We start from the raw sequence: 26,677 nt of genomic DNA on the forward strand, positions 1-26,677 counted from the left end.
GCTGCGTACATGTGCTCCTGAGTTGGCTCCGGTCCTGACGCGCCTTTTCCGGTACCTGTACTCGCTCGGCACTGTCCCGAAGTGCTGGAAGACCGCTTCGATACATCCGATCCCTAAAAAAGGCGATCGCACTGATCCATCCAACTATCGCCCAATCGCAATAACCTCCTTGTTCTCCAAAATAATGGAATCCATTATTAATGGCCAGCTCTTGAGTTATCTAGAGGGCCACCAGCTGATTAGCGATTATCAGTACGGCTTTCGTCGTGGTCGTTCAGCTGGTGACCTTCTAGTATACCTTACTCATAGATGGGCAGAGGCAATTGAGTCCAAGGGGGAGGCACTAGCGGTTAGTTTGGACATAGCGAAAGCCTTCGATCGGGTGTGGCACAAAGCACTGCTCTCGAAGCTACCAGCCTACGGGCTTCCTGAGAAATTATGCGACTGGATCTCCAGCTTTCTAGCCGATCGGAGCATCAAGGTCGTCGTCGACGGAGCATGTTCCGACCTTAAACCCGTGAATGCTGGGGTCCCACAAGGCTGTGTTCTGTCCCCGACCCTGTTTCTTCTGCATATCAATGACATGTTGCAACTTAGCAACATTCATTGCTATGCGGACGACAGCACTGGGGATACTCTTTACACTGGCCGGGCAGGTATTTCTCGGGCAGTTGTCGATGAGTACCGGAACAAACTTGTGTCTGAAGTCGAAACTCTTTTACGTGGAGTCTCGGACTGGGGTAGACTAAACCTAGTCCAATTTAACCCCAAGAAGACACAAGTTTGCGCGTTTTCCGCGAAAAAAATACCCTTTGTCGCTACTCCTCTTTTCGAAAACACTCTTCTTGAAGCCACAGCCAGCATCGGAATACTTGGCGTTGACATATCGAACGACGTTCAGTTTCGCGGTCATTTGGAGGGAAAGGCTAAATTAGCCTCCAAAAAGCTTGGTGTGCTCAGCAAGGCGAGACGGTACTTCACTCCGGGCCACCGCTTGCAACTCTATAAAGCGCAAATACGGCCCCACATGGAATACTGTTCTCACCTCTGGGCGGGGGCTCCCCAGTACCAGCTCCTTCCACTTGACCGTATCCAACGAAGAGCGGTTCGAATCGTCGATGACCAATCCCTCTCCGAGCGGCTCGATCCTTTGGCGTTGCGTAGAGATGTGGGGTCACTCTGCATCTTCTACCGCATTTACCATGGAGAGTGTTCAGAGGAGTTGTTCGGATTAATACCTGCAGCTGAGTTTCAGCATCGGACGTCGAGGCAAAATACAAAATTCCACCCGTATCACCTCGACGTCCGACGTTCCACGACTGAGCGTTTCTCAAGGCAATTTTTGCCGCGCACCACCGCTATGTGGAACCAGCTGCCCACTGAAGTATTTCCGAACCAATTCGACTTAGGGTCCTTCAAGAAAAGAGCGTACAAATTCTTAAAAGGCCGGCAACGCACTCGCGAGCCCTCTGGCATTGAGAGTGTCCATGGGCGGCGGTATCACTTAACATCAGGTGAGCCTCCTGCCCGTTTGCCCCCTATTTTATAAAAAAAAAAAAAAAAAAATGATGTCTAAGGTTACATATGCCTTATAATAATTATTAAGAAAACACTTTTTAAACGGATGAAGTGACGTGATCACAGTGACAACGCACGTTGTAAAGCACGCGAAACGTCGGAAAATTTAAAATTATGTAAATATTTATAAGTTTATAATAATAATACATAGCTTCAATCCGTTTAAAAAGTGCCTTCTTAATGTGTAAAAGCTACGTTAACAAAAGACAATACTATTATAATAATCATGTTCCAATTTTAACATGGAAAAAAGATCAGCTTTGATAATAAATACTTTCTCTACGACTGTATACGTTGAAATACTAGTAGTAGGAGCAACGGTAGGAGCAGCAGCGCGGAAAGTTAAAACGAGGACTCCCTCCGCCCAGCGTAGCCTCCCGCCCGCCCAGACAATACCCGCTGAAAATGTGCCGGAATTAATTAACAAATATGCTACCTGCCTCACTTTACTTCTATTTATGTTGTACATATAATGTATATTTTTTGGTTAAATTATGTATATATATAAGAATCAAAGAAATATCATATGTATTAAAATAATTTTTGAGGATCTATGCTTGCCTTTGTACCATAAAAAATTGGAGTACTCTTAATACGAGTTGTTTATTAACAAAACAGAAAGGTCCTATTTAAACAATCTAAGTAATCTGACGGGAGGTGTTTTTAACATTATGTAATTATATTTAAGTTTATTGTCAAACAAAGACAATGTTAAACTATTTTTCCGTAAATAGTAATGCTTTAAGAAAAGTCCAATTTATAAAAGACCGTCAATGTACTTGCTCTCTGGCAAGGTGCGTGTCCATGGACGGCGATATAACTTTACATCAGGGTAGTCCATTAGTCCCTGTTGTCAAAAAAGTAAATATTAAAGAGTTGTTGTTCAATAAGACCATTTTGTTTGATACCCTTAATATAATTTCATAAGCACGCTATGTAAATATAATATACAAAGATATACTGAAATATTCCCGGATTGTATCGAGTGTAATCGGTTTAAGGGAAGTGAGTAATGCTATTTGTCGCTTCAGAGCATTTTCACTTAGGAGTTGCGAGTAATTACAAGCGATTTCGTTCTTGAAAAGATTTATAAGTGTGATGAAGGTACCTTTTGAGTGTGTGCTTGATTACTTCTAAGGAGAAAAAGGATAATAAATGGGTAATGTAAGATTTGTGTACGATAAAAGAGAATATTTTTAGGACAAATGTCAGACACAGCAGACTGATACTTCCATTTAAATGAAATCACAGCACAGGATTTTTTTTAAACTATTTTTCTTTAATTCAGAAATTATCATATTTAAAGGGTAATGCCGGCTAAATAATATTTCAATAAGGGCGGTCATCCAAGCCCATGTACATCTATTTTTAGTGGGTGCGTTGCCGGCCTTTGAGGTAGGAGTAGACTCAAACGTTACTTCATTTCCAAGAGAATCAAAAGCAAGACTGATATTTATTTATTCCTAAGAACTTAAACACCTAAGTAACCTCTACTTCCAGTATATAAGCCGATCGTGAAAATACAAAATTAACCCATTAATGTGATATGGAATATAATAATCCCAGCACAAAGCGAAAGAGTCATCAAAAAGAAAATTCGATTTCATTACACAACAAGCTGACAATGCGTTTAGAACGATTTAACATCAATTGTTGGATTTGCGAATTTCATGTCTGCTTTTAATATAATTGTGTTCAGTTTATCTGTTGAGGATTACTGAGCGATTATGGACGCCCGAGCCCGTTGGTCCGTTCAAATTGAATTGTAATATGCTGCCGTTATTAATAACACGGTAGGGTTGGATATTTTGAATACGTTTGTGCAATGGACTTAGGATTTAACAATATCGCTTTGTATACCTTGTAGGTAGAATAGTGGTTCACTAATTTATTAGTTGACTGTTTTTGTATTGTTACATATTAATATGTTTTACTGGGTTTCATAAAATATTAAACTAATGTTACATCGTTAAAAGATAATCAAGAGTTATTGTTGAAAATAATAAACGCTAATTGATTATCTGAAAATCGCAATAACCCTATCACGACAATCAGTGAAGCGCGTCCACAAATTTTAAGCCTCTCCCTTAGAATTTCACGAATCAGCTATATTTGTACAATAACTGCCCGCACGGGAGCGCTATACAATAATCTCTTTGTTTAACGACGTCTTTCTATTGGGACGGGCGCGTGCCGAGTTTTTTCAATGGGTCCATTTGGCCTACGGGTGGATGTTTGTACGTGTAACAACGTATGTCGATTTAGGGTTAACGTGCCTTGTTCATGGTAGATTAATCACGTTGAAAGAAGCTATCTCGGTAGATGGAATCTTGTAGGGTGGAGCGGGTTGTTTAAGACTATTTTGTTTTGGTTTATGTTAAGGACAAGTCAGTAAAATCATTGGCTTGAACAATCGTGCATACTGAGAGCAGTGTTGGCCTAATGGCTCCAGCGTGCGATTCTCATCCCTGAGCTCGATCTCTCGCTGTTTACCCATGGACTTTCTGTGTAAGTGCGCATTTAACATTCGCTCGAACGGTGAAGAAATAAGTCGACGGCGTGTGTCAGGCACAGGAGGCTGATCACCTACTTGCCTAATATACGTGAACCTTTCCCTGTCATATATTGCACACTCAATCAAGACATCCTCCTCCTCCTCCTCTCCTCAACTGTTCAAGGGATACATTTCGTTTAATTTTAAATTTGTAAAGGTTCTATTACAATACATCGTGTCCTTGCCACATCTGAATTAAGTACTAAATAAACCCTATAAATAACTTAGTTTTTGCAGATATAGCGCCATTTTGGAAGTGAAACTTCTTTATTGGCGGCGTAGGTAAATATTTGCCGTCACATTTTTCGGTTACGCGCCACATATTTCCGTTAGGCGCCATCTTTTACTTGTCCCTACCACGGTTGATTCGAAGGGATTCGAAGCCATTTATAACAAAAAAAATATAGTTATAATTCTATTACAAATTATAAAATTCTGTAATAATCTTAGTATTAATAAGGTAAAATGAAATAATTGTATTCATGTCTATGATAATAAAAGACTTTTATTAAACGTTATCTAATTTAACTTTATTTAACCAATTTCTTTAAAGTTGCATATAGTAGATCTTTTTCTGAAAAATAAGGTGATAAAGAAGTTTCACTTGTTACGTGCGTGCGTGTACACACACACTTTTTTGGTAAAGAACAAGAGACAAAGGGCAGGAAGCTCAGCTGATGTTAAGATACCTGGTTGGACACTCTCGATGCCAGATAGTTAGTTAGTTCTTTTCTTGAAGGAATTCGAATTGGTTCGGAAGAAACGGCCATTACTATGGCCTTTTATATCAGTAAATAACATGAGTTTGAATAGTATTAAAATTATAGGAAAACTGATATGGTTCTTAGTAACATACAAATCCATTATTTTTTAATAAAGTAATATTTTATGAAATGTTCTGTCTCTAATCGTACTTGACTTCATAAAAGATATTCTCATATTTCAATACTACTGACAAGTTAAACAACCTTATTTTCCTAAGGAAACTAAACAAGTCGTTTCTCACAGTGCACGACATGGGTGGATAAAATATAAAAAGTCATAAAAATGTATGAGGTGCAGGCGATGGGCGGCTAACGAGACTGTTTCGTTCCACCCGCCCTGTTATTCCGCGCCACCGCTAATTTTGACAAATCACTACCTTTTCTTGTATGTGTTACATATAAAGTGTGAAATTGGACACTAATATAAAATCTCATTCAACTGATGGTATGCGGTTTTAATACTTTTTTGATAAAAATGTATTAAATCCGCATACCTTATGCGATTAAAATAAGATAAACTGTTTAAATATATGAGAGTGGTGTCATCAACTTTGTAGTTCTTTGTATATTTTTAAAATTTACCAAGATGTAGTGTCCAGAAAGTAAGGAATTTATCGTTTAATTGTTTTATTTTTATTTGCTTAATTCTGTGTTTAATAAAAGAATTGTCTATTTTGTAATATCAGTATTCAACTGAATTATGTTCGAACCATGAGAAGGTTTGCGTTCTAAATAAGATGAAAACAAAAATAATAATAGTTTTTTTAATAAACGGAACACAGATATTAATAAATATGTTCAGCGACAATAATTTATCTCCGTTTTAGTTTCATTATTCTGCATCTTTACATTGAATCGACAGTTCGAATAAAATCGATTATTTAGTTTAGCTGTAGCACGAAAGTTACAAACGTGAAGGTAACCGAGATGAGGACAAAATGAACATGATTACGTTATCGTATTATTTTACTTATTCTCATTATTTACGAGTGTAAATAAGATTGAACAAATGTAATATATACAAAAAAAGACACATAAAATTTCTTTATTTCAGAATATATCCATATGTATATAGTATAATAATATTCAAAATATATACAAAAAGAAACACGAAAAATACTAGAAAACCTTTTTTGATTATTATAATATGTAGGTTAAGAATTAGTATAATAATTTATAAAGAAAATTTAAAAACGCCTGCTATAAAGTGTATATAGCATGCGTGTCGCTGATCCCAAATATTTTATACCAATTCATTAAATAACTTCATCATATTCAATACGTTTCTATATGTTTCTATCATAATAGTGAATAAACCCTAATTCAATAGAAAAATGTGTGGGCCTTAATTAATGCGTCACGAGTACGATCATCTTTACCAGGATAAGTTTTTTCTACAATTCCTAAAGGCCAATAAAGTGATGGTGCGTTTTTTTCCATAATAAATACAATAACACCCTCATTTATATGAGATCCATTTCTCACGGGTTTGTAACGTATGTAGATATTCATTACTCCATCTTTTCCAGTATCATTGAACTAATTTGTTCAATAAATGATAATGAGAAAGGAGCTGCATGCTTTCTTTTTCAATGTTAGATGAAAGCAGATATTTTAATGGCTTTAAATTTAAAAAAATGAGCTGGACTCAAGGGACTTGGTTCACAAGGATCTTCACTTAGTATTCCTAAAGGCCTGGAATTAAGAATTGCTTCAATTTGACTTAAAACCGTTAAGAACTCCTCATAAGATAACAATTGTTTACCTATCAGCCGGAATAAATGTGTCTTTACACTTTTTATTGCCGCTTCCCAACTACCACCAAAGTGTGGACCGTTAGGCGGACTCATTTGCTATATAATACGATTTTCATTCAATAAGGAGCGAAAGCCCTCACTGAATGCGTAAGAAAGAATGAAATTTTGGAGTTCACTTAAATAGGAACGTGCACCAAAAAAATTAGTTCCATTATCTTTTAACAATTTCTAGTACCCCTCTTGCGGGATTTTTAATCCCATTTCACACCTAAAACTTTATGACACTCATTTGAATCAAAATGAACTGCTTGAGGATGCAAATGATTGATTTAAAAAGATCAAATCCACCAGCTGAAAACATTTTATTAAGTTCAGAGGATAATTCAACTGCTTCGGGAATCGAATCACAACTACAGCAAATATCGTCCATATAATAATTACCGCGATCGATAACGTCAGCAGCCAAAGGATATTTGCCCCTTTCATCATCAGCTAGTTGTTTTAAAGTCCATATTATAATATTATCCAAATAAAAAAAGCCAAGAGACCGTATGTCTTGATATTTGTCAATTAAGGTAGAATCAATAATAAATCATAATTATTTGCCGTTGGGTTTATGCCAGCGATCACAGTAAGGGCCTTCCCTGTAAGTTGCCCACAAAGATAGAACACCTTTTCGGAATTTGACATTTCCCTATTGTTGTGCACTAAATGGTTATAGGCTTCGTAGAATGAAGTCCAATTATTTGGGTCACCATTAAATTGTGGTAATTTAATTGGAGGCAATTTTAACTTTGGGTGATCTAATTTCTCCTCAACTGTAGTACTTTTAATTCCCTGTAGCTTACCATGTATGATTGCGTACAGGTCCTCAAAGGACTCCTATGTGTGAAAAGAAGGAGTGAATTGAGGATTATGCTTCATTTGCTCAATATTTAATTGAGAGTCATTAAATTCAATACGAAGTGCTTGAATATTAGACGTTTTGATTTGGAAATTTTTTTCGTCTTCCTTACTATTAAGGTTTAACGTCAAATCATATAATGATTGAATCTTAGAAAAATACGAATTTTGTCGTTGTTAATTTCAAAGTAGATACAGATATTTCTATAAATCTACCTATGCTGCAGCCAGCTCTAATCTTTGTAGAAAGACTTGGCCGCGTGAATTAAGAACCGTCACCACTCAAATGTGGTTGCGGAACATGAAATCAATTGTCATTTTGTTTAAAATTAAATACTTGGATGAATATCCTATTATATCGTATCGTATACGAAATAGATGAGTTGGTCGTCCAGCCTAACATTATAGGCATACAAGGCCCATCGACTACGTTGGCTGGGGCACCTTGAGCGCCGAAATTGGGCTTACTTGAGCCTAATAGTCGGTGACCAGTAGGTCGGCTTAGGTACTGCTGGATCAATAAAGTAGAGGAGGATCTGCTACAGCTGAAATTGTGGCACAGGACAGGGAGCGCTGAAATTTTCTCATTTCGGAGGCCAATGCACATTTTGGATCGCAGAGCTAGCGGAGTTAGTGAGTCATGAATTTTGTATTTATTTGGCTAAGGATTACTATCATGTTTATATTAATATATATTTTAAGTAAACTGCTTTAACCGAGTAGCTCAGTGGTACCGGCATATGTTTCAGATTTTAGGAATTATTATAAGAGAAGGAAACTATTATAAGATGGCTGTAGATACAATGAACGCCTTGACAGATTATCAAAAATTGTTACCTAAATAACATCATGTTGTCATTAGGAGCTACGAAGCACATATCCAGACAGACACATCAAACTAACAATACATACCTCACTTTTTGGGTCGAGCTTAAAAAACCTTCGTAAATATTTTAAATAAAAAATATCAGAAAACAGTGACCGAGTGAGTCAACTTCTTTTAAATCTTGATTCCTTTTTTCGGCAATAGCCTTTATTAATTTTTATTGGATAAATGGTTAATAGCAATAGTTTAATCAGCCATTACTTTACATATACTTAGTCTGGCCTTAAATACTGTTACAATTGAAAATTAACAAAATATTATATTTGAATTTAGAATCTGACATTTTTATATCATTGTTCTGAGGGTTTTCTCATTTTGGCGCCAATACATTGTAAAATATTTTTCGATATTAAAATGGAGTGGGGTGATAAAGAGAACCGAATCGCTGTGATTGCATTACACAGAGTAGGTATGGAGCCAAATGCAATTTTTAAAAGTCTCCATACGCTTGGTATTAGTAAAATGTTTATGTACCGGGCTATTAATAGGTATGTTGAGTCATCTCCTTATGGGCCAGGATTAAATTAAACGAGTAATTATGTGACTATTATTTATTAATTATCACTCGTCTAAACGCAAGGAAGCCGGAGACAACTAACTCGCGACTCGTCATTTTCACACGTCGACCGTTGTCCCCACAGGTACAACGAGACCTCCTCCATTTGTGACAGAAAAAGACCTGGCCGTCCACGTAGTGTTCGGACGAAAAAGGTGGTCAAAGCAGTAAGGGAATGAATTCGAAGAAATCCTCTCCGAAAGCAAAATATTTTATCTGGGCAGATAAAGATAACACCCAGAACCATGTTGCGTGTTTTAAAAGATGAATTAGGACTTTTAGCCTGTAAGAGACGTACTAGTCATTTCTTTACTGATATTTTAAAAAAGACTACAGTGGTAAAACCGATACAACTACTGAAGCGGTACGCAAAGGGAGATCACAGAAAAAAATATGTTCACGGATCAGATTTTTTTACCACTGAGCAACATATTAACAAACAATATGACCGTATTTATGCTCAAAGCTCTAAGGAAGCTTTCCAATTAGTTGACAGAATGCAACGTGGGCACTATCCGACTTCAGTGATGGTTTGGTATTAGCTATGAAGGAGTGACTGAGCCATACTTTTATAAAAGAGGTATCAAAACATCGGCACAAGTGTATCAAGATACCATTCTTGAGACGGTAGTGAAGCCCCTTAACAATACCATGTTTAATAACCAAGAATGATGCTTTCAGCTAGACTCGGCGCCGGGTCATAAAGCTCTGTATACGCACTCTTGGTTGGAAACGAGCGTTTCGGACTTCATCAGAGCTAAAGACGGTCGTCGTCTAGCCAGTTTTAAAATGTATGGCTTGCTCTAAACGCCATGATAATTTGGAGTCCCTAACACAATCCGTACTAATTGGCAGTGAAGAATTTTCCCATGGAAAGAGTGCGTGCTTCTAATGATATCTATATATTCTGGCCTCAACGTTTAAAGGACTGTGTTGCAGCCAATGGAGATCACTTCGAATAAGCTTTTTATATTCCAAATTGTTTTATATTTATGTATTAAACTAATATACTTTAAAAGTAATACATGTTATTTGCAATATAATTTTTTTTTTACTTTGTTTCAGTATTTATGGCTAGACTAGATATACAACTACTACGACAGGCAATTCATACATTTATCTATACTCAAATAGTAAATGGCCTAAAATTACACAAGCAATTAACAAAATACCTATAATAGACCGTGTCTGTGAAGTTAGCAGAGCACTTACCAGCAGAGCACAAAAAAATTAGAGTTCTGGCAGCAAACACAATAGTTCTAGAGTTCCTGATAGTTTTTAGAAAGAGTTCTGCACATATAAGTCCAGAAAATATTTTTTTTAAATCGTGAAATGCTCTGCCAGCTTCCCTGGCACAGCAGAGCATTTCTTATCGATTTCGATAAAAAGGGTCTCATTAAAACAACCAATTTAATTGTAATAGTTCCTAATCATTTAAATACAAAAATAAAAAGGTTTGATCATAACAAAACAATAAAGAAGAGTGAGAGAAAACGAAATAATTAGCATTTTTCAAACTTTTCACTAAATTAAAAAAAAGCATGTTGTCTAGACATGGGAACTCCGCGGTTTCTGTTAGATCCAATAGATTTCTAGGCAAAACAATTAAAGTCTAGGCCAGAACTCTTCGCTTTCTTTCAGCAGAGCATACCTCTATGACGAAAATTGGCAATTTTATCACAAATTTTAGAAAAATTAAAAAAAAAATCACTTTTGGGTCTAGACTTGGGAACTCCGAGGTTTCTATTACAACTTTTAGATGTCTAGGCAACACAATTAAAGTCTAGGCCAGAACTCTTCGCTTTCTTTCAGCAGAGCATACCTCTATGACGAAAATTGGCAATTTTATCACAAATTTTAGAAAAATTAAAAAAAAATCACTTTTGGGTCTAGACTTGGGAACTCCGTGGTTTCTATTACAACTTTTAGATGTCTAGGCAACACAATTAAAGTCTAGGCCAGAACTCTTCGCTTTCTCTCAGCAGATCATACCTCTATGACGAAAATTGGCAATTTTATCACAAATTTTAGAAAAATTAAAAAAAATCACTTTTGGGTCTAGACTTGGGAACTCCGTGGTTTCTATTACAACTTTTAGATGTCTAGGCAACACAATTAAAGTCTAGGCCAGAACTCTTCGCTTTCTCTCAGCAGATCATACCTCTATGACGAAAATTGGCAATTTTATCACTAATTTTAGAAAAATTAAAAAAAAAAACACTTTTGGGTCTACACTTGGGAACTCCGTGGTTTCTATTACAACTTTTAGATGTCTAGGCAACACAATTAAAGTCTAGGCCAGAACTCTTCGTTTTCTCTCAGCAGATCATACCTCTATGACGAAAATTGGCAATTTTATCACTAATTTTAGAAAAATTAAAAAAAAATTAACTTTTCGGTCTAGACTTGGGAACTCCGCGGTTTCTTTTACACCTTTTAGATGTCTAGGCAACACAATTAAAGTCTAGGCCAGAACTCTTCGCTTTCTTTCAGCAGAGCATACCTCTATGACGAAAATTGGCAATTTTATCACTAATTTTAGAAAAATTAAAAAAAAATTCACTTTTGGGTCTAGACTTGGGAACTCCGTGGTTTCTATTACAACTTTTAGATGTCTAGGCAACACAATTAAAGTCTAGGCCAGAACTCTTCGCTTTCTCTCAGCAGATCATACCTCTATGACGAAAATTGGCAATTTTATCACTAATTTTAGAAATATTAAAAAAAAAATCACTTTTGGGTCTAGACTTGGAAACTCCGTGGTTTCTATTACAACTTTTAGATGTCTAGGCAACACAATTAAAGTCTAGGCCAGAACTCTTCGCTTTCTCTCAGCAGATCATACCTCTATGACGAAAATTGGCAATTTTATCACTAATTTTAGAAAAATTAAAAAAAAATCACTTTTGGGTCTAGACTTGGGAACTCCGTGGTTTCTATTACAACTTTTAGATGTCTAGGCAACACAATTAAAGTCTAGGCCAGAACTCTTCGCTTTCTCTCAGCAGATCATACCTCTATGACGAAAATTGGCAATTTTATCACAAATTTTAGAAAAATTAAAAAAAATCACTTTTGGGTCTAGACTTGGGAACTCCGTGGTTTCTATTACAACTTTTAGATGTCTAGGCAACACAATTAAAGTCTAGGCCAGAACTCTTCGCTTTCTCTCAGCAGATCATACCTCTATGACGAAAATTGGCAATTTTATCACTAATTTTAGAAAAATTAAAAAAAAATTAACTTTTCGGTCTAGACTTGGGAACTCCGCGGTTTCTTTTACACCTTTTAGATGTCTAGGCAACACAATTAAAGTCTCTGCCAGAACTCTTCGCTTTCTTTCAGCAGAGCATACCTCTATGACGAAAATTGGCAATTTTATCACAAATTTTAGAAAAATTAAAAAAAAAATCACTTTTGGGTCTAGACTTGGGAACTCCGTGGTTTCTATTACAACTTTTAGATGTCTAGGCAACACAATTAAAGTCTAGGCCAGAACTCTTCGCTTTCTTTCAGCAGAGCATACCTCTATGACGAAAATTGGCAATTTTATCACAAATTTTAGAAAAATTAAAAAAAAAACACTTTTGGGTCTAGACTTGGGAACTCCGTGGTTTCTATTACAACTTTTAGATGTCTAGGCAACACAATTAAAGTCTAGGCCAGAACTCTTCGCTTTCTCTCAGCAGATCATACCTCTATGACGAAAATTGGCAATTTTATCACAAATTTTAGAAAAATTAAAAAAAATCACTTTTGGGTCTAGACTTGGGAACTCCGTGGTTTCTATTACAACTTTTAGATGTCTAGGCAACACAATTAAAGTCTAGGCCAGAACTCTTCGCTTTCTCTCAGCAGATCATACCTCTATGACGAAAATTGGCAATTTTATCACTAATTTTAGAAAAATTAAAAAAAAAATCACTTTTGGGTCTACACTTGGGAACTCCGTGGTTTCTATTACAACTTTTAGATGTGTAGGCAACACAATTAAAGTCTAGGCCAGAACTCTTCGCTTTCTCTCAGCAGATCATACCTCTATGACGAAAATTGGCAATTTTATCACTAATTTTAGAAAAATTAAAAAAAAAATCACTTTTGGGTCTAGACTTGGGAACTCCGTGGTTTCTATTACAACTTTTAGATGTCTAGGCAACACAATTAAAGTCTAGGCCAGAACTCTTCGCTTTCTTTCAGCAGAGCATACCTCTATGACGAAAATTGGCAATTTTATCACAAATTTTAGAAAAATTAAAAAAAAATCACTTTTGGGTCTAGACTTGGGAACTCCGTGGTTTCTATTACAACTTTTAGATGTCTAGGCAACACAATTAAAGTCTAGGCCAGAACTCTTCGCTTTCTCTCAGCAGATCATACCTCTATGACGAAAATTGGCAATTTTATCACTAATTTTAGAAAAATTAAAAAAAATTCACTTTTCGGTCTAGACTTGGGAACTCCGCGGTTTCTTTTACACCTTTTAGATGTCTAGGCAACACAATTAAAGTCTAGGCCAGAACTCTTCGCTTTCTTTCAGCAGAGCATACCTCTATGACGAAAATTGGCAATTTTATCACTAATTTTAGAAAAATTAAAAAAAAATTCACTTTTGGGTCTAGACTTGGGAACTCCGAGGTTTCTATTACAACTTTTAGATGTCTAGGCAACACAATTAAAGTCTAGGCCAGAACTCTTCGCTTTCTTTCAGCAGAGCATACCTCTATGACGAAAATTGGCAATTTTATCACAAATTTTAGAAAAATTAAAAAAAAATTCACTTTTGGGTCTAGACTTGGGAACTCCGTGGTTTCTATTACAACTTTTAGATGTCTAGGCAACACAATTAAAGTCTAGGCCAGAACTCTTCGCTTTCTCTCAGCAGATCATACCTCTATGACGAAAATTGGCAATTTTATCACTAATTTTAGAAAAATTAAAAAAAAATTAACTTTTCGGTCTAGACTTGGGAACTCCGTGGTTTCTATTACAACTTTTAGATGTCTAGGCAACACAATTAAAGTCTAGGCCAGAACTCTTCGCTTTCTCTCAGCAGATCATACCTCTATGACGAAAATTGGCAATTTTATCACTAATTTTAGAAAAATTAAAAAAAAAATCACTTTTGGGTCTAGACTTGGGAACTCCGAGGTTTCTATTACAACTTTTAGATGTCTAGGCAACACAATTAAAGTCTAGGCCAGAACTCTTCGCTTTCTCTCAGCAGATCATACCTCTATGACGAAAATTGGCAATTTTATCACTAATTTTAGAAAAATTAAAAAAAATTCACTTTTCGGTCTAGACTTGGGAACTCCGCGGTTTCTTTTACACCTTTTAGATGTCTAGGCAACACAATTAAAGTCTAGGCCAGAACTCTTCGCTTTCTTTCAGCAGAGCATACCTCTATGACGAAAATTGGCAATTTTATCACTAATTTTAGAAAAATTAAAAAAAAAAATCACTTTTGGGTCTAGACTTGGGAACTCCGAGGTTTCTATTACAACTTTTAGATGTCTAGGCAACACAATTAAAGTCTAGGCCAGAACTCTTCGCTTTCTTTCAGCAGAGCATACCTCTATGACGAAAATTGGCAATTTTATCACAAATTTTAGAAAAATTAAAAAAAAATCACTTTTGGGTCTAGACTTGGGAACTCCGTGGTTTCTATTACAACTTTTAGATGTCTAGGCAACACAATTAAAGTCTAGGCCAGAACTCTTCGCTTTCTCTCAGCAGATCATACCTCTATGACGAAAATTGGCAATTTTATCACAAATTTTAGAAAAATTAAAAAAAATCACTTTTGGGTCTAGACTTGGGAACTCCGTGGTTTCTATTACAACTTTTAGATGTCTAGGCAACACAATTAAAGTCTAGGCCAGAACTCTTCGCTTTCTCTCAGCAGATCATACCTCTATGACGAAAATTGGCAATTTTATCACTAATTTTAGAAATATTAAAAAAAAAATCACTTTTGGGTCTAGACTTGGAAACTCCGTGGTTTCTATTACAACTTTTAGATGTCTAGGCAACACAATTAAAGTCTAGGCCAGAACTCTTCGCTTTCTCTCAGCAGATCATACCTCTATGACGAAAATTGGCAATTTTATCACTAATTTTAGAAAAATTAAAAAAAAATTAACTTTTCGGTCTAGACTTGGGAACTCCGCGGTTTCTTTTACACCTTTTAGATGTCTAGGCAACACAATTAAAGTCTAGGCCAGAACTCTTCGCTTTCTCTCAGCAGATCATACCTCTATGACGAAAATTGGCAATTTTATCACTAATTTTAGAAAAATTAAAAAAAAAATCACTTTTGGGTCTAGACTTGGGAACTCCGTGGTTTCTATTACAACTTTTAGATGTCTAGGCAACACAATTAAAGTCTAGGCCAGAACTCTTCGCTTTCTCTCAGCAGATCATACCTCTATGACGAAAATTGGCAATTTTATCACTAATTTTAGAAAAAATAAAAAAAAAATAACTTATCGGTCTAGACTTGGGAACTCCGCGGTTTCTTTTACACCTTTTAGATGTCTAGGCAACACAATTAAAGTCTAGGCCAGAACTCTTCGCTTTCTTTCAGCAGAGCATACCTCTATGACGAAAATTGGCAATTTTATCACAAATTTTAGAAAAATTAAAAAAAAAATCACTTTTGGGTCTAGACTTGGGAACTCCGTGGTTTCTATTACAACTTTTAGATGTCTAGGCAACACAATTAAAGTCTAGGCCAGAACTCTTCGCTTTCTCTCAGCAGATCATACCTCTATGACGAAAATTGGCAATTTTATCACAAATTTTAGAAAAATTAAAAAAAAAATAACTTTTGGGTCTAGACTTGGGAACTCCGCGGTTTCTTTTATACCTTTTAGATGTCTAGGCAACGCAATTAAGGTCTAGGTCAGAACTCTTCGCTTTCTCTCAGCAGAGCATACCTCATAAAGCATAAAAAACATAAAAAAAGCATAAAAAATATTTTCTGGACTTAAATGTGCAGAACTCTTTCTAAAAACTATCAGGAACTCTGCTGCTGCTCTGCTGGTAAGAGAACTTTAAATGTCGACCATTAATAGAAAAACAAATGATTTTCTGTTTCTATAAAGTTCATATTTCTGTACTTCTTGGGTATTAACAATTTTATCATGTTATGATAGTGTAATGATATCTCAAGGGTATCTATTTCTCCTTGTCCAATTTTAGAATGTATGTGATTACATGAAACTTATGGTTGGGATACTTTTAATAGGTCCCCGCTGAATCATGAAATATATAAATCAATCGTTATACATACCTACATAGATTTCTCAGTGCAATATAAATTCTACAAATATCTATAATTAAAATTTAGGTACATAACGTAAAAATATACTTACTTGAATCGAGCTGTTGCATCAATCTCAAGGCATATCAGTAGATATTCATTTATTAATTTAATAGACATTTTATTTAATTAACTTCAAAATAACGATTTTTACCACGTCCTGCATGATATGGGAGTTTGAAATGATGTAAACTCATTGTACCTATATGGGTCTTTAACCTCTTATAACCTTCTCAGTACCTATTCTAAAGTCCAACCCTCTATGATTATCGTCATCAAAACGTTTCATTAAATAGTCAATATCATCGAGTATTAAATCACCATTTAGAATACAATCTTAAGTCAATGCTCGTATTAAATCAACAATCAATTTTTAAAATGCAACTTAGTATACGAACTTAAGTATAGGCTATATTACTGCCATTAATTATTAGTTGGATTATATTTAAAATTACTTAAGGGAATACCCTAACATCGGTTCACCCAGAACTATGGTAGGGTAATAGAATTGCCATTTTACAGATATAAATTTTCCCCAAATTATAATAATACCGTAAAGTTATAATCAGTATCAATATCAGTTAGTATATCAGTATAAATAAAAATACGAAAGAAGATGAAAATTTAAACACAACAATTATGGTTTTTTTAGGAACAGGACAAAACTCTGATCAGCTCTGGCCTGCGGATACTACCAACTAGATAGATTAAATTTTTACGATAGCTACACTTTCAAACATTATCAAGTATCAATCTAAAATTTGATATTGCTAAGTAGCAAGTGCTAATGGGTGAATAAATAATAGAAACTTTGTACAAGGGTAAAAAGTAAACACATCGCGAAGTGATTAGGGTTCAGATTATTGAGTGATTTTGTACTATATTTAAATAGTTTGGACAGTAATTAGACGTACTCTTGCTGAAATAGTTTGTACACGGTAAGAATTTTTTTTAATACTCTAAAATTCGCATTTCGCGTACTTATTCCTTTGATAATATAATTTCTACAAATTTATTTAGAGTTCATAATAATTTACGAAAATATTTTTGTGAGCATAGTTTAATGTAAAAATTACATGAGGAGATGTACTTCAAACACTAACTAGAAAGTCATAATTATATATGTACTACAAAAATAATATTTATTTTTTAACTAAGTCCCTTATCCCTTTTTTATTATCCAGGAGCATTACTTTAAATGCTAAAAAAGTACGTAAAGTAACTTATAATTTGACACTGGTAAATAAAAACTGACGGTTCGAAGTCACAACCCTTTAATTTTTCTGAATTAATATTAGGTCCTTACATCCCTACATATGAAATTGGCGTTTTGTATGGGAGGAACAAAAAGTCGAATATTTTTAAATATAATATATTTAATTAATCAAAGTATGAACCATTGTTTTCTATGCACTTTTGCCATCTCATAGGTAGTTCATTGATCCCTTTACAAAAAAAAACCAGTCGGACGGGAATCAATAAAATCTATGAAGGCGATTTGGACTGCCCCATCAGAGTTAATTTTTTTCCCTTGCAAGAAGTCGTCCAAATTTCGAAAATAATGGTAATCTGTTGGAGCAGGGTCTGGGGAGTACGGAGGATGTCTTAGACATTCCAATTGAAGCTCTTCTAATTTGGTAGCCGTCTGTTGTGCAGTGTGTGGTCTAGCGTTGTCGTGAAGTAGCAGTGGCGTGGAGCGATTGACATGAGTGGAATTGCTGACAATAGACATCAGCCGTAATAGTCTGGTCAGATTTGAGAAAACTGCAATGAACAATACCGGCACTAGTGCACCAAACGCTTACAAGTAACTTTTTTGGGGTTAATTTTCGCTTGGGGCGGGATTTGGCTGGCTGGCCAGGATTGCGCTGAGCGCTTCCGATTATCGTAAAGAATCCATTTATCATCACAGGTAATGATTCGGTTTAAAATACCTTCATTATTGTGCCGGTTCAGTAATGTAACGCAGCAGTCGACGCGCGTTTGCCGGTTTTTAATCTTTCCAATTTGCTTCAAGTGAATTAAAACAGTTTTATCACTAACACCGCAGCCTGCAGCTAACTCGGACGTGGTTTAAGATGGATCCGCTTCCACAATAGCCTTCAATACTTCATTATCAACTTGGGTCTCAGGCCGTCCACGGGGCTTGTTCTGCAGATCGAAATTTCCAGAACGAAAACGTTGGAACCAAAAAGAACTGTGTTTTCTTTTGCAATATGACCGCCATACACATCATTCACCCTTCGAGTCGTTTCCGCAGCACTAGTGCCACGGCGGAACTCGTACTCGTAAATAATGCGATACTTTAAGTTTTCCATTTTGTAAAATGAGTGACGCCAACAGAAAAATCAGAAGAAAAAATCAAATGAATGACGGTCATCGAAGCACAAATACATGAGTAAATAGCTGTACAAATTTGAATTTGGAATTCCTTACCAAAGAGGAGAACATCGTGATTAAAGTGGCCAGTACGAAATACGCCAATTTCATATGTAAGGACCTAATATTTTGATGTAGGATATATGATGGAGTATTTTATTTTGATGTACGAAATGTTGTATAGCCTTCCTTGATAAATGGACTACCCATCACAATAATTTTTATTTGGACCAGAATTTGTTCATTTAACCAAACAAAGAAATAATTAAAAATTAAATATCTAGAGGATTGCTTTGATATTCTTTAAAAATTATTATTTGTGATAGTGCTTATAAAGAATGACACAAAATTTTTACATAAATAGGTTACTTAACATATAACTTTTCAGTTTTTATTATATTTGAATAAAAATTGGCCAAAGCATAATTTGATTTCAAGAAATATCTTAGGAGATATCATAGTTTCAACATTATAAAGTAATAATTTTATACAAACAACTTAACATAAACAATATTTATCACACAAATTATCAAGTATGTAATACATATGTCTGTTGCATTGTCTCATAATTAAATTCAAGAAACTATAGACAAAGTAAAAATATCATAAAGTCCTGTTTTTTTGTCGGTTATTGTATGTGAAGATTAATTTATAAATTATTTTTCAGATGAAAAAGTTTACATTTCAAGATTCAAGTGTATCACGATTCTCTGGAAGTATGTTCTTTAAAATCTATAAAAATGCTGACTTCTTATGTCACAATAAAAATGTAGAAACCATATTATCTAAGGGCTATCAGCTAAGACAAGCATTGAAAGATATCTCTCCGGGTGAAAAAGTTACTATGCAAGACATGTGGCTAACTTCAGTAAAAGAGTAAGTTGGTGTATAAGTTATTATTATAAGTATATTATTTATTTATCCACGTTTACTATTTTTACTATCTACTGTGTGCCATTATTTTTATTATCTTCTCTAAACTAATATTATAATCAAGATAGATTTTCATTTTTGCATGTTTGTAATAAATAAATTTTAAAAAAAAATTCACCATAAGAATGCTCTCAAAGTAATATATAATGTATTCATTTCCTAAAACACTTAATTTTTTTTGTTAACCCAATATATTTTTCTTATTATTCCTGTACTTATACTATAAAAAGCATGAGTGTAAGTAATTGGACACTATAAGCTGTTGTTTGAAACATTTCTCACGTATCTATATTATAATTACACAATTCACAATTAATAATATACATTTTAATTCTAGAAAGATTACTTATTTGTTATTAACTTTCCCTAAATAATGCAACAATTTATGTTTACAGCATACCTCTGTTAGTGATAAAGAGTGGGCCCAATGTAGTTTTAAAAGACTATCAATTTACAGCAAACCGCTTGACTGGTTTAACAGCTGCATATGCTTTTGACAAACGCTCACAATTCCCCCATTTACAGGCAACTGAAGCTCAGGCACTTGGTTTAAAATGGGACAATAAGGGCCCAGTTATACCTAGACTATACTTGGCATCTGTAAGTGGTACTGAACACTTCTATGAACAGTTTTCTTATTGGCCTTTAGTATGTGCATTGAAAAAGTTGCAGCTTTATAAAATAACACTGGACCCTGTAGTCAAAATGGCAAAGATCAAAAATAGAGATGGCATTCGTTTATGCCAGGATATGGTGAAACATTGGGAGGCAACTTGCAGTCTTTGGGCCCAATTCACTGAGGCAAAGACAGACCTCAAAGAGACTTTCAAAACATTGCCACAAGAGCTGAAACAATTGTTATCTTGAACACTAATTTATTTGGTATTGGATTTAAATTGTGAACATCTTTTGATTACATAATTATGTAGATATGTTAAAGCTTTTGAATTTTTTATTGATTCTATTGTATAATCATAGCCTATAACTTTTATTGTATAATAAACAAACTTTATTTTAGCGAGTGCATTTCACTTTCGTTTTCGTTACTTTAAATATCTGCATTCTCATAAAAGTATGTATGTTTCTTTTCACTTCATTGCAATACCGTAACTTGATGCAATGGTGTACGGTAACAGTCAGTTTTTAAATGTGCAAAGGAATTGGATTCCATCCTATTTTGGGTTTTATGGCCTTTAATAATTGAGAGAGACAAACTGTCCTGAGCAATTTAAAAACATCAGCTTGGAATGACGGTACTCACAAAATTGTGTAAGGATAAATGCGGGTATGTTTGAAATACAACAATTTATATTTTAAAGCATTTTTATTAATTTCAAAATAATCTAGTACATAATCACGCAGACACTAATATCGTATGCTACGAGAAAATACACACATTTTTGTATCATTTGCCAAAATAAATCTAATATCAATTCAGTTCAATAAGTTTTACTTTGTATAATTAACCATATAATTTTATCAATTAAATTCCTAATAATCTACCTACTTAATCTATCTATACATTGTAACCGCTGTTACACCGTATCCAAAACAATTTAATTTACAATTATGATTTCTCATTAACGGTGTAAAAGAGGTTCTCTAACAAAATATGTGAATTGAGAAAATGTCTAAATCAAAAATATCCTACGATATCAAAAAGACTAGTATGCCATGTAAACGAAACGCCAGGGTTAAAAAGAAAATCTAGAATAAAATACATGATTAATTAGATTTGACTACACAAAAAGCTTTTGAAAAACTTAGAATACGTAAACCATAAAAAAAGGTCTACCTAAACGTGACGTTGGCGAAGCTGGCACATGTTAAAATGCGAAATAAAACATGTTACAAAAACTCTTAATAATATCTTTATACATAAGCAGTAGAAACGTATTAATGGCATTAATGATTATCTTTCTCTTTCCAAGTCATTAGAAAGAGACAACATCATAGGTACAAGAGATGTCAAAGTTAATTAGGAATTGGTCGGACTACAATTATGTTGCGCATGCGCGTAAAAAATATAGAAATTTAGTGAAAATCAAATGTATGTCCATCTCATCAACGTGGGAGAATTTTTCTTTCTTCTGGTAATTCTCCAAACAGGTTAAACATATCTACAGTTAACATTTGGTAAATTGAAAAAAAAAAACGAATTTATCAAACATGATCCAAGTTGATGTCCATAATAGTTGGTGTAATTAAGAACAAAATAATAAGCTTTATATAGAAAGAAATCTAATCTCTAACCATATTTTAAAAAAGCCATGTGTCCATGCTTCCATAGACAAGAAAAATTGTCTGTTACAGGTAATAGAGACTGCATTCAAAGTCATAGGTCAAGTCAAAGTGTGAAAGAGACCACAGTCCCTCGCACTTCTTTATTTAAATGAATGAGTGATAAAAGTCGAATGCATTGTGTTTAATAGAGGGAGACAACATGCGTACCCAATTCATAAGTCAAAGTGTGAAAGAGACGATAGTCCCTTTAATTTAAATTAATGAGTGATAATAGTTGAATGCAGGCACTGCGGCACAACATGTCTGTATGGTAATTTGTAATTTTTTACCGTTCTAGCGGCGAGGCATTTCAGTGTTGTGTATTTGAGCGGATTGACGATTGTGGACAAGTTTTGGTTGGTGGCTTTGAGAAGTTCCGCCGGCGTCTCGCCCTCGTAGTTCACCGTGTCGATGTGGGCGCCGTATGAAAGGAGTTGCCGTACTACTTCAGCAGGACAAGGGTCCAACTGTAATGTACAAAAAATTTACTGCAAAACTGTTTTCTATATATAATTTAGTCGACGTAAAAAGGAGGTTATCTATGTGTACGTTTAAGAATACAGTCTTAAGAAAAGCAGCTATTTATTCGATAATATTAGTAGATTTATATATCAAACAACCAGGGCCAAGTTGAGATTACTCCTTGGCCATCTCACTACCGGATTGACACCCCGGACTTGACCCCATCGGCTGCGCGCAGCGAGTAGAGAATGCGTCTCCCCGCGCGCTGCAGCCCCCATCAAGGGCTATAAGAAAGCCCCCGTACCGCCGTTTCAGCAGGGCGCGAACAAATACACCACCCGTAGGGGGCATATGCCCCGAACGGGCCAAAGCTCATCCCTTTCGAGAGAGTGTGCAGCAGATACCACGTACTATATCAAACAAAACATACCTTGCAAGCCAGGTGCAAGGGCGTATTCCCGTCCGCGTCCCGCGCGTCTGGCGCCGCCCCCAGACGCAGCATAAGCGACACGAGCGAAGGTGAAGGCGCCGGCTGGCCGTGCTCGAACCAGGGCGCTCCGCCCCTCGATCGGGTCACCTCTGCGGAACACACCACGTGCAGGGCGGAACGACCTTGACGCACCTGCTGAAATATTACCATTACTTCACACCCAGATCTCAAGACGATCCTTTTTCCGGATACGCCAACAGACGTTACTTTATCGTTGCAGCAACAAGTTTTGGCCTAGTAGCTTGAGCGTGCGACTCCTTGAGGTCTTAGGTTCGATTACCGGTTGTAGACTTGTGGACCAATGGGATGTCTGTCAATATGCGCATTTAACATTCGATCGAACGGTGAATAGTAAGAAAACCAGATTTCCTTGTGACTCAAAAAACGATGGCATGTGGCACCGGAAGATGATCAGCAACTTGCCTATTAAATTGACAAATGATCATAAAACATACAGAAATCTGAGGGCCAGACCTCGTTTGCTTTTCACATAAATCGTATTCTAAGAAACGGTCTTCATTAGCAGTTTATTATTAACACATACATTATTTTTTAATATTTCTACATAATCTATGTTCCGGATGTTCAAACATATCTAAGTTATATTTATCTTTAATAAAACTTTAACAAAAATATTATCTTTACATAGCCCTTTCCACCAGGATCCTTTAAAACCGATAACATTATACACACCTTAATATCAAGCTTGACGAGTGTGTAAACGGCACGATGTATCTGATTGACCACATCCGGGGTGATATCCGGTTCCTCTAATAACCGGGCCATCAAAGCCGCCAGGTGCAATGCTGAAACAAAAGTAAATCAATATTCTCACTCTTTAATTTGAAAGTATATTCCGGGCCTTAGAAAAAAACTCAAAAATAAAATAATTATTATTAAAGTACCCTTAGTAATTTAATAATTTGAAGTCCGGGCTTTCCTACCCTCTATCATTTGAAGTGTTTATCATTCACTTGTCGTTTATATACATATAAAGACCCGTATACATAAATGAGGTATGGGTAGGTTCGTAAGTAATTAGTCTTCTAGTTTTTTGAAATAAAATTTTGTGAATAATTGTAAATATTTACTTGACTACTGTAATGAATAATGTAATCACATAATAATTTTACCTATAATAACAACTCTCTGCAGTGTGCAGAGTGTAGCTTCTCTATCAACATTTAGTTTTCCCTCAAGCAGTTGTACGCCTCTCTCCACCTCGAATAAGGCTTTCGTGTAAACTGGTTCTATATCTTCAAAGGTAACTGGGGGTACGATTCGACCTGGAATAATTGAATAAATGATATTTAAATAATTTAGATATAAAGAATTATCATTACATATTATGGTATTAAAACTACTTTTATATATTATAAAAAATCCGATCTAAAAAAATAATAGTAGTGTTGGCCTGGTGGCTTCAGCGTGCGACTCTCATCCCTGAGGTCGTAGGTTAGATCTCCGGCTGTGCCAATGGACTTTGGACCAATGGACTTTCTATGTACGCTTTTAACATTCGGTCAACGAACGGTGAAGGAAAACATCGTGAGGAAACCGGCTTGCCTTAGACCCAAAAAGTCGACGGCGTGCGTCAGGCAAAGAAGGCTGATCACCTACTTGCCTATTAGATTAATAAATAATCATGAAACAGATACAGAAATCTGATGCCCAGACCTAAAAAGGTTGTAGCGCCATTGAATTTTTTAAATTAATATAAGTATCACGCATTTAAAGAAACACACATTATTTCACATCATTATTAACACAAATTACACCACATAACAGAATTTTCAAAAAGTTATACCTTTGGCCATGCAAAAATGTTCAGTTTTGATAAGCTAATTGTAAAAAAGAACATATTTCGAAAAAATCATTATAAGTACTTCTTTTACACATTAAGAAAACTTCGGTTAACGGTCACCGTGTAAAGCACGCGAAACGTCGTGAAAATTTAAAGTTATGTAAATAATTATAAGTTTATAATAATAATACATAGCTTCAATCCGTTTAAAAAGTGTTTTCTTAATGTGTAAAAGCCATGTTAACAAAAGACAATACTAAGTGTAATCAGTAATTTTTTTAAAATATCGAATAACCATTCTAGCTGTTAGCCTTCAATCTTATAACTTACCTCTCAATGGCGGACGTGCTCTTTCAGCCAGCATATAAGAGAACAATTCCGAAAAGCTATACAGACTGGATTGCGTAAGAGGCGATAGTGGAGGCAAGACCGCTCTCTGCATATCCAGCGCGTGGTGCCAAAGTTGCCTGCAACGTGCGAACCGGCCCGCGTCCGCGTACACCGCGCCGCGGTAGCGTACGTAATACGATGTGTCGGGGTGGACTGGACCTGAAATTAAATTTTTTCACACTTAAAAAACAGGATATCATTTAGACCTGTGTGTTTCTATTAATATTTAAGCAAAAGGTCTGTAACGTGTTATTTAGAAGGGACATCCCCTCGCCGCCACGAATGGATCTCGAAAATTTAATTAATTTAAATCTGTTCAGTATTTTTGGAAATACGAGTATGCAAGCATCCTTATATTATTTTTCGGTTCACATATTTTACCTTTATAAAAATCTAACATAACAAATGTGTACATAAGCTCGTGTATTAAAAGTTTTATTCCAAATATATATGACCGTATATGACCGATCCAATAAGTAAAAATAAATATTTGGTATTAACCTAATATTCTCTCTCTAATAACAAGGGCCTGCATCCTCATAGCGTCAGGATCTGCCAATAATTCTTCCAGCTGTTGCACGTTACTCGGCTCCACGGCATAGTCATAAGCCTCGATACGGGGAATGTCCTTTGGTTTGGGTAAGGGATCGCTTCCGTCTGTGGGAAATCTGGAATAATATAAAAATATTTTATTTTATCATCTGTTTCGGATACAGGATTAGGCACAGAATAATTAATGTCTACGTCTTGGGTTGCGCGCTCTAAAAATAAACTCACCTATAGCGAAATATGTTTTGAAGTATTTTTTTTATAGAATAATCAAACAAGCAGAGCTCATATGATGCTAAGCGAAAGCGCGCATGGAGACTCAATGGCAGAAGGCTCGCAACTTCTTGAAGAATCATAAGTTGAATTGGTTCGGAAATATTTCAGTGGGCACCTGGTTCCACATAGTGGTAGTGGGCGGCCAAAATTGCCTTGAAAAAACGCTCAGTCGTGGAACGGCGGACGTCGAGGTGATACGGGTGGAATTTTATATTCTGCCTCGACGTCCGATGATGAATCTCAGCTGCAGGTATAAATCCGAACAACACTCCATGACAGTAACACACGAAACATTTAATTTTACCTGTCATCCATAGCTCTCTTCCACAAGGCTAAAGCTCCAACCATATCTCGTCTTTTGTCAACATATGTGGCTCCTAGAAGTTCCAATGCGTCAATGCGTTGTTGTCTTGTCACGAGACCGTTTTCATTGTTAATCAAGTGTTCTACTATATGCGTGTGGCCAGTTACTGAGGCGGCTAGGAGGGGTGTCATGCCTGAAAGAAAGAAATTTATTGTATTCAAAGTTATATAAAATATTTTCTAGTTAAAGGGATATAGGCACGGGAGATTTTTGTACTGTTTCGATGTAACAGAAAATTACCTCAAAACAATTAAAACTCACTATCACTACTCAACACGTAGAAAATTAAAAAACGAATTTCTATTACCCAAATACAATAATTTATATGGGAAAAAAACATTAGATTACATTATTCCAAATTTAATAAACTCGATACCAGCTACACTTCTTACGAATATAACAAGAAACAATATTAAATTTAAATT

At 35.4% G+C, this 26,677-nt stretch overlaps 2 protein-coding genes across 8 annotated transcripts in view; one reads left to right on the forward strand and one right to left on the reverse strand.

The window, feature by feature from the left end:
* The window catches only part of LOC123707610 (protein fem-1 homolog CG6966), a 120,974-nt gene that overhangs the window by 8,200 nt on the left and 86,097 nt on the right, over window positions 1-26,677 (reverse strand). For 4 of the 7 annotated variants that reach the window (XM_045657827.1, XM_045657826.1, XM_045657829.1 and 1 more), the window contains 7 exons: window positions 26,193-26,385; window positions 25,565-25,731; window positions 25,004-25,222; window positions 24,003-24,155; window positions 23,563-23,675; window positions 22,810-23,004; window positions 22,208-22,384 (listed from right to left, as the gene is read on the reverse strand). In XM_045657827.1, the coding sequence (XP_045513783.1) occupies window positions 22,208-22,384; window positions 22,810-23,004; window positions 23,563-23,675; window positions 24,003-24,155; window positions 25,004-25,222; window positions 25,565-25,731; window positions 26,193-26,385 (1,217 nt within the window). Of the gene's footprint in view, window positions 1-18,034; window positions 18,087-20,945; window positions 22,385-22,809; window positions 23,005-23,562; window positions 23,676-24,002; window positions 24,156-25,003; window positions 25,223-25,564; window positions 25,732-26,192; window positions 26,386-26,677 lie in introns of those variants that run through there. The other 3 variants (XM_045657830.1, XM_045657828.1, XM_045657833.1) reach the window with 3 other exon arrangements.
* On the forward strand, window positions 17,111-20,632 carry LOC123707612. Its single transcript, XM_045657840.1, has 3 exons — window positions 17,111-17,260; window positions 19,369-19,577; window positions 20,030-20,632. The coding sequence occupies exons 2-3, from the start codon at window positions 19,369-19,371 to the stop codon at window positions 20,499-20,501; spliced, it is 681 nt and encodes a 226-aa protein (XP_045513796.1). The 5' UTR covers window positions 17,111-17,260; the 3' UTR covers window positions 20,502-20,632.

The sequence above is a fragment of the Pieris brassicae genome, chromosome 3 (assembly GCF_905147105.1).
Source record: "Pieris brassicae chromosome 3, ilPieBrab1.1, whole genome shotgun sequence".
Taxonomy (NCBI): domain Eukaryota; kingdom Metazoa; phylum Arthropoda; class Insecta; order Lepidoptera; family Pieridae; genus Pieris; species Pieris brassicae.